Source organism: Aplidium turbinatum, chromosome 7 (assembly GCF_918807975.1).
Source record: "Aplidium turbinatum chromosome 7, kaAplTurb1.1, whole genome shotgun sequence".
NCBI classification, from domain to species: Eukaryota; Metazoa; Chordata; class Ascidiacea; order Aplousobranchia; family Polyclinidae; genus Aplidium; species Aplidium turbinatum.
The window spans coordinates 12,089,620-12,106,738 of record NC_137478.1 but is presented as its reverse complement, the minus strand read 5'-3'; the positions used below and the strand labels follow the sequence as shown (position 1 = coordinate 12,106,738).

Genomic DNA, 17,119 nt, shown 5'->3' with positions numbered 1-17,119 from the left:
AGTTCGCTAGCTCTTCGTTTACTCTATAAACAATGCAATGTTGTTTTATATAACACTAAATGCATATTCGATCACAATATAATAAGTATAATAATATATACATAATATTGTACAACAATTATAGCAGATCAAACAACAAAACAAATCTTACAGTCAGACACAATGTAATTATGTTAAATTACTGGATAAGCTGGAAAAACATACAAGTTAACAAAGGTCATAAACATGCATGGAAACATTGCTTGACAAACTTTAATTTAACATTGAAATTTTCAAAGAAAACTTATGGGCAAAGAGCACCTTAGAAAACGACTACATATCACCCAAAGGAATGCCGGTACTCTAACTTTAGAAAAAACGAATCTTTGTATGATATTTACCGTCATCGTCAGTCTTCGGTGTAACAGGTTGCAGTTGGTGTTCAGGCAGCTTCAAAAGAGGATCAAAATCCTGGAGGATTTGAGACGAAGTTGTAGCCGGTGCATTAAATGAAGAGTGAGAGAAGACTTGAGGGGATAACAAGGTTTCATTGTTAACCAAGTTAGTTTCATCATTTTTGCAAACTGAGATAGAAGAATCAAAGTTTTCCTGATGGCGTTTGTTTGGGCTGCGCTTTATTGTGTTGACATTTTCATTAAAACCCGCCAAGATGACTTGTTTGTCATCAATTGATACATCAGTTTCTCTATCACCAGTTACTACTTTAACAGCACAATGAGATGGATCTGCCTCCTGCAGGCTTTCATCATATGAGGTGGGTATGTTCCCAATATCAACAAGATCATTTCGTTTCATCATATCAGTTGTCGAAATTTTAATGCTTGATTGCGGCAACACTTTGTCACCAATAACTTGATCGTTCTTATTTGAGCTGGATCGGTGGCGTTTGTCAACTAACAGTCCTCCTCCATATCGATTCACCTTGATTGGATCACTAACATCATTATTACTTTTAAATGCCTCCTTGTTCCTCTCTAAATCCATCCACTGGTCATCACCACCTACTAATAACATTTTATTAGCAAAAAGTTAGTTCAAGAGATCAACAACAATAAACATCAGTTAATACCTGGCACCAAATAAAACTTCTAGAATACGAGTTACATCGTACTGCACATGCTAGTATCACATTTATTAATGGCTATGAGAAATGTCACTTTTTTACACCAGCTATTTTATTCTGGAACTCACATACGGCACAAATGAAATATTAGTGCGCCATGTTGGTGGTGCAGAACAGTGTTTCCCAACCGCAAACACGTGTTAATATTTTGCGAATTGGATGAACTATGGATGAATAAACTTGCATATATCTTCTTCGGTGTTACTATCTGAAAATCAAATATAGTTATTACTATCTGAAGCCTTTACAAATTGTTTCACCTAACGGATCATCAGAAGGTCTTATTCAAATAGATTCTATTTGAATAAGACCTTCTGATGATCCGTTAGGTGAAACAATTTGTAAAGGCTTCAGATAGTAATAACTATATTTGATTTAATTTGCTCTGCTTTGCTTTTTTGCTTAGCATTGAGCACTTTTTTGTAGTATTGATAGTTTTCATTGTTATAATAAAATTAATGTGACAAATTTTGTGTTGTATTATTGCAAATTTAACTTTATTTTTGTTAAATCACGTTGTGGTGAAGCAACAGTGCTTTATGTTTTATGTCCTTGATTTTAAACTACAGTCGTATTTGTTGTTGTTATTCATGTCTAAATTATTCACCAAATTTTAATTTATTTTTAAATACCCCACTTGACTATACTGTACTTGGTGAAAATATTTTGTTGTTTAAACAAGCTTACATCTCTGTCAGGTTTTTGTACCAATATATCTAGATTGAGAAACAACACAGATGCATTGAAAACGAAGTTGGCTCTTTGGGATAGTCGTGTGCAGAAGGGTTCCAAATTGAAGACCGGAGTAGAAGAACTACTTAAATCCAAAACAACTTTTGAGAAAAAGCAAGTCAAAGTTCTTTCAACGTTGTTTGATCTGTTATTTCTACGCAAACACCATCGTGTGTTATGGCAAAGTTATGCTTTTTTTTTAAATCAAGTTTGGCGCAGAGACTGCCATTGACCATCATACAACATATTTTTGATGGTGATTCAATTCCACAAAATGTGACCAGTAGTTCTACACCTCAGGTCTTCAATTGTACAACGTTTTAACAAGCGCGATGTCAACAGAAAAAAAAATTGTTAAAAAAAAGTTAAATATCTATCTATACAATTTAACGTCTCTTGTTCCACGTATTGAGAGGGTTGGACGCCAACGAATGTCTATACTTTGTCTGATGGCATTTCTCCAATCTCCATGCCACCTGGGGTCCTGAGGATGGACAGACAGAAAATCTTCCAGTTGCAGATCTTTCCCAATGTTATCAAGCCAATGCTTCTTTGGACATCCTTGAGGGTTATTCCCATGGATGTTAAAGGACTGGATTTGCACGTGTCCGACCGTCCGTACCAACGCAGTCTTCTCGATCTTATGACATCTTCAAGCTGATGAGATGCCAGGCTTGATCTCACTTCTTTCATTGTCACTCGTTTGGAAAGACGCTTGGAACAGATCCATGACATTTGTATTGATTTGCACAATTTTTCTCTTCGACAGTGATGGGCCCGGTCTCACTTGCATACAACGGGACACTCCTCACACATATATTATACATCAGGCTTTGAAACAATCACAAACACATGGCGGCCATCGGAACTTCAACATGCGTGAGTAAGTCGCCTTGCGTGATAAATAACTGATAAGGAACAAAAGTTTACCATAAAATCTACACAAACAGCTTACCTGTAGCAGAAGGGCCCAGTGTATTGGAAAAGGTTTTTTGAAGTGCTTGACAACTACATAGACCTATGTATTTTTCTGAAGATGGTCGATGAAATAACAGTGTTCCAATCATATTTTTGTTGGCAGCAAATCATTTCAAATGTCACCAGATTTTCAAAATCTGGTGGCCAATTTTTACACCATCTGGCACCTCTGCTCTGACTGGCTTTCACTCCCTTTCTGTTCTGTTTATCGCATCAATAAAGTGTATAGGGATGTCACTTGCATCCTGCTTATCGTCAGGCATCAGCTGCTTGGTCATTCAATAATGTTAGCAATTCAAGCATAAACAGTGTGCATTGTGATCATAGGCGCCGACTTTTATTTTTGCATGGGGTGGCGGATGGCACAATATGGCAACCTAAAACTTTTAAACTGCATGTTTTTGTTTCATATTTACTAAGCGTGTTTCGTAGATGCAATTGTCTTTTCACACCTGATTTGTAGCTCGATAATTTACAAAGCAACTTTAAAACAAAGCACAGGAGGTATGTCGTGAATTTTATTTTTACGTTGCTGCTCTGACACTTAATATTTGGTAAAAGTATTTTTGCGAACAGCAGCTCTGTCAATCCAACTGTTAATCAACTGGTCAAGTTGTAACCGTGAAGCTTCAGCTTGATAAACATTTAAAATTAGGACGTGGTTCAATCGCTGTTGCGTCAAGGTAGATCGCAAGTAGGTTTTTATGCGCCTGAGTGCACTAAACGATCGCTCCGCCTCGCAGGCGGTGGAAGGCAATGATAAGTATGTTTTCACACTGCAGACCGCATTTGGAAGCAATAATGAAATTGTTTCATTGTTTGCAATAGATCAAGCAGTTGCGACATAGTTGAAACAAATACCCGGTTTCTGTACAAACTTGTACAGAGTTCTGAATTAATGGAGTTAACGATGCCAGATTTATTTTGTTGCGCGAAATTGCCCATTTGCAAATCAGATAGAATGCTCTATCTTTGCATCTATCGTATTCCAGCGACGGGAATTCGCTCTCCCACGATTTTTGATAGCTTCTCCCCTCAACAGCGATTATCCTGCTCGTGCTCGGTTCTTCCATCTCCCTGATCGTGCTAACACCTTTTGGCAGTGGTACATTTTCGTTTCGTTCAGGCGTTTGGTCACTTTCATGCTGGCTGAAATCTTGACTAGACGCAACAAAAAATTACTCAATGGAGGGCTGCAATTTTGAACGCTTTTTCGGTGGCATCTTTAAGCTGAATAAAACTGGAATGTCGGCGAAAACTTTTACTGGACGACTTTTCGTAATTTTTTCTATGATGTAACAAGCAACTCCTATGTCAGACCAATAAATTCCCGCCTCACAGTTTGTCACGCATTGACACGCAATATTACTGCATGAAGTAGATAACAAAGTAGAAATTAAAGCATGAAGTAGATGACAGTAAACTCCAATTGAAATTAGAAAATAATCAAAATGCAAAATCTTGAGTAATTGAAAAAGGTTGCTTTTATTATTGGGAATTGGCATGGGGTGTAGCTTTCCTTGAATAGAATCATGTAAACGTGAAAATTTACAGAACGTTAAAACTGCTACTTTACTAAGTGCGCCTTTCAAATAAAACTCAAAAATTTTCGAAAGTTGCATTCTTTTAATGAAATTTGAAAATAGATATTCACTTAGGGGGTGGAATTATCAATCATCGAGATAATTTTATTTCCAAGTATTTTATAGAGCTGTCATAATTTATAGCGATATTATGAGTAGTTTAAAATTTTTCAAAAAAGATTTTTGAGGGAGGCAATGAAAAGATCGTATTTTATTGATTAATAAATCCCATTGTGAACCTAACAAATGTAACAATGACTTATGCCAAGTAACAAATAAAACGATCGCAACAACTACAAGGAAAAAACTTGTAGCCACGTGTTGCATAATCTTCATGTACTGTAGCTTGCTTGATGTTACGCGAGTATCATGCTTGTGACAAAAACAATCATTTTCTTCGCAATACCGTATTGGTTCACCTCTTGCTTTACGTTGACTTGAAGCGAAAACCAATAATCAAAAAAAGATTTAAACATCCGTTCAAATTACATTTATTTGCAGCCTAAGTAATGTAACCTAAACGGGGTGGCTGCCACCCCGTAACCCCATAAGTCGGCACCGGTGATCTGTGATTTATCGAGTGCTTTGACTGCTTTCTAATCCTTTGTGATTATAAACGGCAAAGTACTTTATTCACAAGGCCGCTTAGGCGCTTGCGTAAACTTTCTCTAAACTTCATGGCGGACAAATGCGGTAGACGGAAGGGCGAGACCCGACGAACAAAATGTCAGTTTTTGTAGGGTAATCGAGGCCACGGCCCCGATGGCCGCCTTCAGTTTTGAGGCCCGTACAGTGTACATGACCACAGCTACTAAAGGGAATACCTTTCTCTGTAAGGATAGAGATAAGCTCACAAAAACTCTTTCAGGCCAATTGCATCCTCACTGCAGTGGCATCCATACAACATCCCGACTGTCCAATCATGTCACCAAAATAGCAAAAGGCATGCATGACGTCGAATTCTGCATGACGTCGAATTCTGCATCACCAACTATAAGCTTGTCAGCAGTTGGCTCCAAAACTACTGTTGGTTCATCAGACTAAACAATAAACATGCTTGCAAATCGGTTATGATGGTAAACAAGGTGTGCTTGTTTTATTCGTAAGAGTGCACTGTCTACTTTGTTTGTTCCATTCAGAGAATTTTTTGCATTTAAAAATGGACTTTTCCTTTAGAGGGTTACTAACACCTAAACACTTGTGGTGAATCCATTTCTTACAATGAGCGCATTGAGCTGCTTGAGTGCAGTAAATATCGTTCCTGCCATTGACTTGCTGACACACACCACATGGGAATCTCCCCCTTTCTTTGAACTGGCAATTCTTACAGCTTGTGGACATGAGGAGTTTAGGATCTTAATCTTCTTGACATTGATGTGAAAGCACAGCTTTCCATGCTGAGAATTTCTGAACCAACTCAGCAAGACGCTCAGTAGCAATGCCAAGGTCATCTGCACACAACATCTCCCAAGGACAACCACAACAGAAATCACGGGAAGAGTGCCTCCATCATGATAACACACATTAACGGACTCAGTACTGACCCTTGATGAACCCAGACGGTTACCTCAAACTCTGGACTGTACTTTCCATTAAATCAAACACTTCATATATTTTGAGCACTCTACATGGCTCGTACAACTTTAATTAACCACTCTTCAATACCAACATATTGCATAGCCCACCATATCACTATTGTTGGCACTCAATAGCCTTTTTCACGTCAGGTTTGACAAAATATGCATAAACAAAAGCAATATCAAAGACCATACCAGGGAATGTTCATTTTGCATCGATCAAAAATTTGCTACTGACCCATGAATTTAAAATTGTACAAAAAGACAAATCCAAAGTTGACACGAAAATTCAGGAAGAGCTGTCAATCAAATGCCACAATCCGAATTTAAACAAATAAAACATCATTGAATGTATCAGGTTATATATCATGTTAAATCCATTTATAGTGAGCTGCGTTTGCTCCAATGTAATTCAATGTGTTTTTCGTCTGTCTATAGTTTGGCAAAACAGACTTTGGCATCTTGAAACGTAAATATGAGAAAAATTGATTCTGAACGCCACAAAGAAACATTTGTCATAAACTTAACTTAATGAAAGTAAAGTTAGATTGGAAAACGGTAAGTTTAACAATGGGTTCAATATTTTGTGTTTGCGCATTTGACTTTGAGCAACTAAAACCCTGCAACTTAACTTGATAGATTTTTAACCATGAAACATATGTGTTGTATTTAAGTATTGTACATAGCTGCAACTACAGGGTCATCCATAATTAACGTTACAAGAGATCCAATTCAAAAACTGGCAAAGGAGGTGAACGTGGCCTATGGAACCATGTTCACAGTTCTCAAGAAGGATTGGAAGATGAGCCAATTCAAACACATGAGGAAATAGTTGCTAAATGCCAATACCATTGAAAAACGTCTTTCCAGAGCCAGAATTCTGCTCTCACGCATTGAAGAAGGAGGCACCCTGCCAAACCTAGTGTTCAGCGATGAGAAGAAACTTATTATTTAACAGTCAGAATGATCGTGTTTCGTCAAGAGATGGTGACGTGGAACCCAAAGTAATCACTCGAAGTCGGAGACAATGGGCGGCATCAGTGATGGTGTGGGCCGGAGTCAACAAATCAGGAAGGAGTCCATCGGTTTTTGTGGACCATGGAGTGAAATTGAACCAAGAAAACTATCGAAATGATATTCTTGAGGGTTCATTGTTGCCTCGGGCAAAGAAACACTTCAAAAAACGTACATACCAACAACATTCTGCCCCTTCACATAGAGCTAAGAGAACGCAGAACTGGCTTTCAGCCAATTTCCAAGGAAAAATGGCTTCCTTCATCCCCAGACCTGAACCCCTTAGACTTTGGCATATGGTCTTACCTGGAGAGCAAGGTTTCGACTAAACACTACCAAAGTTTGGAAGCGCTGAAGGCTAATCTGAAAAAAGAATGGACCTAAATACTTCAAGGAGTTATTTGTGACTCTTACAGGTCCTTTTCGAAGCATCTCCGCAAATGGCGGACATATTGAGTAACACTTGTTTTTCCTAAATATTTATTTATTTGACAATAATATTATATGTTTATTACTCAAGAGTTTTCTACCATTGTTAAATACAGTTGTTAAATACAAACTGTTTCTTTAATACAGACGAAAAGACCAGTAAGAAACAAACAAGACATTGGTATTTGGAAGATGGACGAGTCAGGGTAGAAGTCGGAGATACGGAGAGTCGAAAGTTTGATACAAGAAACAAGATGGAAAGAGCAGAAAGCAAAAGAATTGGGTAACGGCATTGTACATGGGAATTTAGAACCGACAAAATGAAGCAGGAATTGTGCTGAAGCCGGAGATAAAAAGAGGAATTTTAAAAGTATACAGAAAGTCTGACAAAAGAACAATGAAAATTGAAGTTGAAAAGATTTTGGCCAATGTGCTCAGAATGTACACTACACAAGTTGGCTATTCAAGAGATAAGGATGGTTTTGGGAGCACTTGGTGATGCTATTAGGAAAATCCATGATCAGGAAAGATTGCTGATAATAGATTTTAACGGAATGGCCCGTTTCGGTAAGTCCGATCCCTATGCGGTGATTTTTTCAATTTTTTTTTAAATTATCGGGTACCGTAGCCTAATTATCATTGCCGTTTTAGGGTTAGGGGTTAGAGGTTAGGAACTCACCGAATCGGACTCATCGAATAGTAGCAGACCCAGATTTTAATGGCCACATAGGAAAACTGTGCCCTGACACGAAGGTTCCGGAGAAGTTCGGTATTGAATCAAGGTATGCATGAGAATAACAGATAGTAGATTAAGCGCTATCAAATAACATGGCCAGTGACCAACACATACTTTCGTAAAAAATTCACCCGAATCTCGATGCACTTAAAGAGAAATATACAAGTGCAAGAGAAGTGAGCTGCAAAGAGTACAAGACTGCTAGCTAGGTACAACCAAATGAGAGTGACAAAGCAACATAAGCTGTGTAAAACTGAAATAAGGATCAAATACAGAAGACGAGTTGGTGGAAATTGAAGGCATATCAAAACCTGTATAAAAAACCTGGAAAATAAAGACGGACAGTTGAAGTAACTCAAATGGCCAAAAAAAAATTTTCAAGATGAAAAAGACGGTGAAGAATGATGAAGAAATTTTAGAAAGATGGAGACGTCAAAAATCCAAAAAAAAGTAGTTAAATACTTTTGATATTAAAAAAGCTAATACCAATTCTTCTTTTTCAATGGCCTTGCCTGGACCAGGCATCGACGGATTCGGATGAATAATTAAACCAAGTATTCCTATGATATAGCAATTCTAGCAAACCGTAAATGTCATACATTAAACCTGACATGAAACAAACCAAACCGTTCTCACATTTAAAAGCAACTTTTGAATCAAAAAGTGAAAATCATACAGATTGCAACCAATTTTATATTGATTTTTAACTCACTGTACTGACACAAAGTTACATCAATTTGTCAATCTTAATGCAAATTAGTGCTGCATAAATAATACCGTACTGTGATAAAATAGTCAGTTTATTGGCATTTGGCTTTTGTAAAAACAAATCATCTACATACCTTTAACCGGTTGATTTTCTGAAACCAAACTCAATCCAGAAACAGCACTGAAACCAGACACAACACTAAGACCTGGAGTGCTTGCTCTGGAACGATTATCTTCGACTGCGTCATCTTGAGATTGAAAATTATTCTGTAAAGTTACAAACAATAGTGTGTTAGCTAGCAAACTTTACCATAACTGATAAGATACAATTTTTTTTTCTTGCCTCACTATTTAGTACCAGTACTCAATGTCTAAAAATCTACGGCCTCAGTGCAATACGTGTGATGATACGTGAAGATTTTCACAACCCCAAAATATGCTAGATTGGCTAAAATAGTTAATGCAGTTCTTCAAACGTTCTTAAAGATTATTGGGAATTTATGGACCAAAAAAAGTTTGAAGATGCTTCAACAGATGTGGTAAGAGCAAGCGGTACAGATGGTATCGAGAAATCCATTGATGTAAATTGTTTATGCTTACGGTATTTAAGTGAAATCTTTAACAACTGATATTTGGTGTTTACCAAGTTCTAGTACTCCTTCCACATGAAAACGAACCCAAGCACGGCTATGTTTTCTTGAATGCTTTCTGAAATACGGGCATTTGAAAGACTTTACTCAAAATGGGGAAATTTTAACGGTACACGACCTAACGCCCGGCCCAATGATGAGAGCACAAATGACGCAATCCTCATGCCGCAAGACACAAAAGACGCAAGATGAATTTGAATGTTTTAGCAAGCTCAATGAACACGTCAAAAAGATCACCACACAATAAATTATGTTTGCCTCGGTTAAAGTGGCTTATTGATGTTCTTTACCCAGAAGAGAAAGCGATTTACCACTGGCAGTTGACAGTGCAATTTATCAGAATGAAGGTGGCACTGATGAGGTCCAGGCATTGAACTGTGTACCAACATGCACAAAAATAACGTGTGAAACGAAAATAAAAAAGTTAAAAAGTGCTTTACCTCGTACCTCATTTTTACCTCGTCCTCGTTTTATCTATTTTGTATGTTTTCTTTTGTAATTTTAATTTTTATAAAATTTACAATTATTTTATACATTCTTCAAGCAACTATGGTTTTCGTAGGCTAGTCATTATAAAGAACAGCGGAAGTAAAAATGAAAGCAGAACTGCAAAGTTTGGCTGCAGATAGTTTTGTCATCACAAACTTCGTCAGTTTTAACTTTATTTGTGAATCACATTTAATGCACATGATATGAGGGGATGTCCTTTCAAGCTAATTGGAATTAATAAATGTCTTGTTTGCTTCAGAAAAATGCATGGTCAAATTCACTATTAGTTCACAGTTAAAAAACTGTAAAAGTTTAAAACTGTTTCAAGATTTACACTTTTTTAAAATTTGGTTACATAACAACATGTTCTTTTTTGAAAGCTTTTTTTCTACTAAAAATCATGCTTAATAAAAGAAAAAAAAACAACACCAAACAGACAATTGTAAAAGAAACTTATTTCCATCCAGAGTTGATAAATGTGTGTTAAAATATTTCAAAATATTCGTCAAGATCAATTCAATCAGCAAATGTATAGATAAATTCGATTCAGCTTAAATCAACGTCTGCTTGGGCAGCAAAAAAAGCTTGCGAAAATATAAAGGTTGAAATATTTTTTTAGAAAAGAACCTTTTTTAATTTTTAAAGTACATTGGTTGCAACGGCTTATATGAGGGATCGTGTTTAATTCTCTATTTTATTCAACGAGGGTAAAGAAATTCCACTTATTCTTTTTTCTTGTTTTATGTTTATAACAAATGTATTAAATCTGAAGATGAAGACAGCAGTTTTCGAAATGTTTGCTGAACATGAGTTTAGTATCTACATTTTGAGCTGATTAATGTATTTGATATCTTAAAATTCTTTAAGAGACTTACAGGATTACCACCTTCGGAGTCAAGCTCTCTCAGTCGATCTTCAGAACGCACATCTGGCGGCTCGCTGTCACTTGGCAGCACTTCAACACTCCAAACATCACTTCGTGAGTCATCATCTCGTGTCAATGTCAGGAATGATCCGGTATTTGACGGTGCATTTCTGGAAAAAAAATTATGCACAAAACGATTTTGCTGAGTTATTACATAACTAAAACATCTCTAACAGCATATTGCAATACCTGATGTGTTGTGCAGGATCTTGGGCAATTTCCTGAAGTCTGTCACATTGCTGTTCGGTCTGTAGTTCTGAGTCACTGGCATAAGCATCCATACTCCACGTATCACTTCTTGTGTCGATGGGGACTACCACACTTGCTTGACTTCCTTCATCACATTGTGCCCCTCCTGTCACCCCAGGATCAGCAAATCTAACGCCTAGTTCGTGTCGAATCTCAAACTTTCTCATTTTATCTTCAATGCTCTCTCTGCATGAACAAAAATTTTGATAAAATATGTACATGAGATTAAAACTAACAAATAGCTTTGAACCATGAAAAGTAACTAGTAGTAACTAACTAAAACGTAAAGTAACTAAAACGTAAAGTAACTAAAAGCAACTATATTATAAACAACAAATATGTAACAAGCAAACCATACCTTGAACTGGGAAGCTTTCTGCGTAAAGCTTTGAGAGCTTCGTCATTACTGGTGCGAGTAACACTTTCTAAGTCTCCACTTTCTTCTTCATCCTCATCCTCAAAAAATATAAAACAAAAATCAAAACCACTTCTAACAGAAAGGTTATCCACATCACCTGTTATATCTCCTTCCACTGTCAACTTCGCATTAGCCTTTAATAGTATTGCTGCCACTGAAGCAGGTCATTGCAATTTATTTATTAGTTGATTTACCTTTGCTGTTAACAGTTTTCAACAACTTACTGGATTACCGACATGAAAGCTACTTGCATCGTCAGCAGGAACTGTCTCTGTATGATCAATATCAATTGAAGATGAACCAGATGTTCGTGATATTCCATCTTCTGTTGGCAGCTCATGGTCAATTTCACTCAAATCTGAGCCTAAACCAGCAATAAAATCAATTTAATATTGCTTCAAAATAATTGCATTGGCTCAATGTTTAGTTGTTTACAGTACCTTGCATGCATTTATGCACTTTCTTGATAAATAGGCTTGCATGCAGTACCTTGCATGCATTTATACACTGTTTCGAAAAATTAGCAACAAGTTTTTTTCTGTAGTATTTGGGTGAAAGTTCTCAAGATTCGATTCAAGCATATTTTACCTAACATATTTAGACATTCTAAAGGCTTCATCCTCTTTCCTTACAATGTGGGTAGCATGCTAGCGAGTGTAGACCCGACGACCTCTCACGCCTACCCAGGGCTGTGGTCTTTTGCACTCTCTCATTGGATGCGTACTGTACGTTTTCATTTTCTTTATGTACGTTTAGTTTTGCATCAAAACAAAATAAATGATTGACTGATTGACGTCAGAAAGGGCATCTGGCTGGAAAAATGATGCACCAAGTTTTTAATGCCATCACCACTATCATCATCCAAATGCAGTTTTCCAACTAGTGGTGGTGGCCAATTCTTTCCTTGCAGTGATTGCCTTCACTCCTATTCTCCATTTCATTCTATCAGTCGCATCTTCTTCCTTCAGCCTGACACATTTGCTTCATTCTCCACCTGTTCTTTCCATGTTCTTTTAGGAAGTTCCCGTTTCCTCTTCCTATCCACCGTCAAAGTCATGCCTTTTGAAGAAAACTTTCTTCCTCCCTCCTTAGTACATGTCCATTGTCCATACCATCTTACTCGATTTGACCTTGCAAGTTGTTCAACAGTCTTCCGTATCTCTAGCATATCCATCAGTTTTTCAGTCTCACCATCGCCCTTTTAGAAATTTTGATTATGATGCAGCAAAAACAAACATGGAATAAAAGGTATGACGAGTTAATGGATGTGCTAAAGCTAAGGGAGACCATACACCAAATTGCAGGAAAAAGTTAAATAAGATGGAGTACACAACTGGACATGCGCTACAGAGAGGAGAAGAAAATTCTATTTGAAAGGCTTGGAATTGAAAGTAGATAAGAGAAGTGTTGTACGTTGACGGCGTCAACTTTTTGTTGACGCTGAGGCTAGCGCCGTCAGTTTATTTCTTAGTTGACGGAAGTGGTAGCGCCATCAACTATTTTGCCGATTTTAATCGTCAAGCGCTAGATACCCGGTCATTTGGTCGACAGACATTTGGTCGACAGTCATTTGGTCGACAGACATTTGGTCGATAGGACGTTTGGTCGACAAGACATTTGGTCGACAGGACATTTGGTCGACAGGCATTTGGTCGACAGGACGTTAGGTCAACAGAACGATTCATTTTAGGGTTACGGTTAACTAGTTAACTAACTTTAACCCTTACCTAACCCTAGCTTTAACCCAAATGTCCTGTTGACCAAATGTCTGTAGACCAAATGACTGTCGACCAAATGTCTGTCAACCAAACGACCGGCTACGAAACGCTATGCGTCAATTTTCGTTTTCATGGAAAATCTCGTTTCACAATGAGAGTTTTCACAATGTATTCTGGCCAGCGCGACTCATCCGAATTACCCGCTTTCACGCTGGCTGGAATGGCTCCCTGGAATACAAGCTGAAGAAGTTCGCCAAATGGTGATCACTCATATCGTGAGCAGTATCGAAAACGAGGGATCAGAAAGAGAAAGCGAAAAATCAATGAATGTCGCGGAGGTTGAAGAAACTTTATTTCAAGCGCTCTATGCCCCTGAAAAGAGCGATGTTGGTGCAGTGGACCTCGTTAAAATAAAATTTATATGCAAAGTAATCACAGCACACTTGGAACAGTGATAGGGCTACCTTTCCGAGTAAACGTTTGTAAAACTTGTTTGTAAAACAGTCAAAAATCGCTCCGGCGCCCCTGAATATGCGTCCCAAACGCAGCAGATTGTCAGACAAACGTTTTAAAATGCTTGTGTTTCTGCAAGGAAATAACTAATAAGCTAAGGTAAGCAGCTAATTACAATACAGTCTCAAAACATAAAACCTGCTGTTTATTTATAGCTATTGTTAGCCTACGCTTGGACCCTGGCTAAAATAGCGCTAGAAATAAGCGCTGACGCTGTCAGTTTCATTAAGAGCTGACGCAGTACTTTACGCCGTAAAGTTTTTACGCAATTCGCGCTGACGCTGACCGGAATGGCCTTTTCAGCTAGTCTGATTTAGCGAGTTCCCTATTCGTCGAGAGCCTTTTTCGGCAAGTACCATATTCGGCGAGTTTTTGAAATCGAAGGGCTTCTGTGAATGTTTCTCAGTTTCAACGTATCCTAGTCATCAAAAGCTCCCTTTTCTACACGATTTCAATGTTTAGCGTCGTTAAAACGATACGGTAGACCAGGGCTTCTCAAACTTTTTTGTTCTGCGACCCCATTTTGAAAAATATATTTCTATGCGACCCCATTTATGTATTTATTTATTTATTTATTTACATCAGACTCAACATGGTCCATTTTACAATTAAACATAAAATGTAGAAACAAAGCAGATACTCAACTCCGAAGAGCTGAGTTGCATTGTACCACATACAAAGATTGATAGTAACAGTCTGTTGGCATTATTTCATAAATTCATTGATTGGAAAACAAGTTACATCGTGTTACAAACTGGTATAATTTTTTACGAATGAGAGCTTGAAAAGTTGTGGTATTGTTATCAACGAATGCAGAGGTGATGCTGCGTCGTCTCTGCAGATTAAACAACATTCTGCAACAATTATTGTATCCAACACGTAAGCGATTACTACTGGATGAAAGATAGTTGCACCATAGTTGACAGGCATAAACAGGCATACAATAGGAACGAAACAACACATTTTTAACAGCAATCGAACATTTGGAAAACCTTGCTTTTAACATGTTTCCAGCACAATACAACGACCGTAATTGCCGTTTCGTGTCTTCATCATCGGATAGCAAGTCGTTAATTAATTATTACTCCTAAATATTTCACTAGGTCTCAAAGCAGATACGTTTTTCATTTAAATATATGATCGGATTAAAGTCAAGTTTCAACATCTTGGATTTAAATAAAACACCAACAGTTTTGTTGCAATTAAAGTTTTGTTGCATTATGGGGACATCCACGTTAATGACATTAAAACGGATCATTTTGATCATTATATTTTCTTTTTCTTTCTGACTTATCAATTGTTTTCTTTGTGCTTGCAATTGTTACCGCATGAATCTACGGAACCTAACCACTGATCCATAGTCAATTAATCTTGTAACTGGTTCCTTCAGAAACTAGTTGATAAGCTACTCTGAAATCATAATGCGAGCGGTAAGGTTACTTTTGGTCAGCACGTTACAGCAATGATAGCGTAACAATGCATCAATTGTAGTAAAAACAGAGAGAGACTGTTCACCAGGCATTTGGTAATAAAATTAATTTGCGTTCTTCTGGTGACTATTTACTAGGTTACCTCGTGATGTTAAAGATGATAACTAGCTTTTTTTTCCGACGTTTCGTCAGTCAGCACGACTGACTTTATCAAGGTGGCTAAAACAGGTTAATACAACCTGTTCAGCAACGATGGCACAACACAAAAACATACTGATAAAATGAGTAAAGTAAAGCAGCAAGAATCAGAATTAAAACACGCAACAAGATACCTAGAGGTTAAACTAAATGCAGTGAAGGTTAAACTAAATGCAGGAAGTAGCCTACTGGTTTTAGGCATTCACTGCATTTAGTTTAACCTCTAGGTATCTTGTTGCGTGTTTTAATTCTGATTCTTGCTGCTTTACTTTACTCATTTTATCAGTATGTTTTTGTGTTGTGCCATCGTTGCTGAACAGGTTGTATTAACCTGTTTTAGCCACCTTGATAAAGTCAGTCGTGCTGACTGACGAAACGTCGAAAAAAAAAAAAGCTAGTTATCATCTTTAACATCACGAGGTAACCTAGTAAATAGTCACCAGAAGAACGCAAATTAATTTTATAATGCATCAATTGTTACGATTGATTATATTTTATCGTTCGACAGTTCGCACCGACGGTTGCGGTCAATTGACATCATGGCAAGACTACAACCCACCGGCACTAGAATTTCATTACGACCCCAAAATTTCATTACGCGACCCCATTTGGGGTCGCGACCCATAGTTTGAGAAGCCCTGCGGTAGACCACACATTTGGTTAGCCTTTTCATTTTGTTAGTACCATGTAAAAATGAACTGTTAGGCTAACTGGGTTCTTGGAACAAATTTTTGCTGGTTGGGATAATTTCCTTTCAATCCAAGCTGTAGGCCACACATTTGTTGATCCAAACTAATCATTTTAACTATTCAAAAGTACTAACTTATAGACATAAACATGATTTAGTTATTTTGTTTGCAACATTTTCTTTTTTTTATTTCCCCTTCATTTTTTAAATTTTTCTGAATGTGTTGCGGCCGTGCCAAATTTCTTTCAATTCAATAACTTACTTCAGTCACAAGCACGTTATAACGTTCGCGTTTTGTCGCTTCAACCTTTTTTCTTCACCTTTGATATGTTGACGTGTATTGTTTTTGATATCATGATCAGAAATAAAAACAACTGTACTGACATGACGAATTCAAGCACGTTTTAACGTTCGCGTTTTGTCGCTTCTACCTTTGCTATGTTGATGTGTATTGTTTTTGATATGGTGGTCAGAAATAAAAACAACTGAACTGACATGACGAATTTTAATTTAATACTTCAAACATTTTATTTTTATTCCTTTCTGCACGATTTCAAGGTTTAGCGACGTTAAAACGATGTAAAAACAGCAATTATAATTAGGCTACCGTGCCCGATAATTTTATTTCAAAAATTTCAAAAACTCGCCGAATAGGGCACTCGCCGAAAAAGGCTCTCGCCGAATAGGGAACTTGCCGAATCGGACTCGCCGAATAGTAGCAGACCCGATGCTGACGCCGTCAATTTATTTCATTGACACGTACAACACTGGATAAGAGACAACATGGCTGTCCATAAAGAACATGAAAAGGCCAGGTGAAGGATGGAGCAGAAGTCAGATTGAAGGAAGAAGTTGTGACAGAATAAAAAAGAGGGTATTGACAATTGCTGCAATGAAAAAAATAAAATAAATAAGGCAAACGTACTGGTGGGAACAAAATCGAATTTGGATAATAATGATG

At 37.4% G+C, this 17,119-nt stretch overlaps 1 protein-coding gene across 6 annotated transcripts in view; it reads right to left on the bottom strand.

Annotated features, from left to right (window-relative positions):
- Positions 1 to 17,119, bottom strand: part of LOC145774397 (GTPase-activating protein and VPS9 domain-containing protein 1-like) — a 190,059-nt gene that overhangs the window by 68,954 nt on the left and 103,986 nt on the right. For 5 of the 6 annotated variants that reach the window (XM_082585640.1, XM_082585643.1, XM_082585644.1 and 2 more), the window contains 6 exons: positions 11,836 to 11,975; positions 11,552 to 11,649; positions 11,134 to 11,379; positions 10,895 to 11,054; positions 9,015 to 9,147; positions 381 to 1,004 (listed from right to left, as the gene is read on the bottom strand). In XM_082585640.1, the coding sequence (XP_082441766.1) occupies positions 381 to 1,004; positions 9,015 to 9,147; positions 10,895 to 11,054; positions 11,134 to 11,379; positions 11,552 to 11,649; positions 11,836 to 11,975 (1,401 nt within the window). The remainder of the gene's footprint in view (positions 1 to 380; positions 1,005 to 9,014; positions 9,148 to 10,894; positions 11,055 to 11,133; positions 11,380 to 11,551; positions 11,650 to 11,835; positions 11,976 to 17,119) is intronic. The other variant, XM_082585641.1, reaches the window with a different exon arrangement.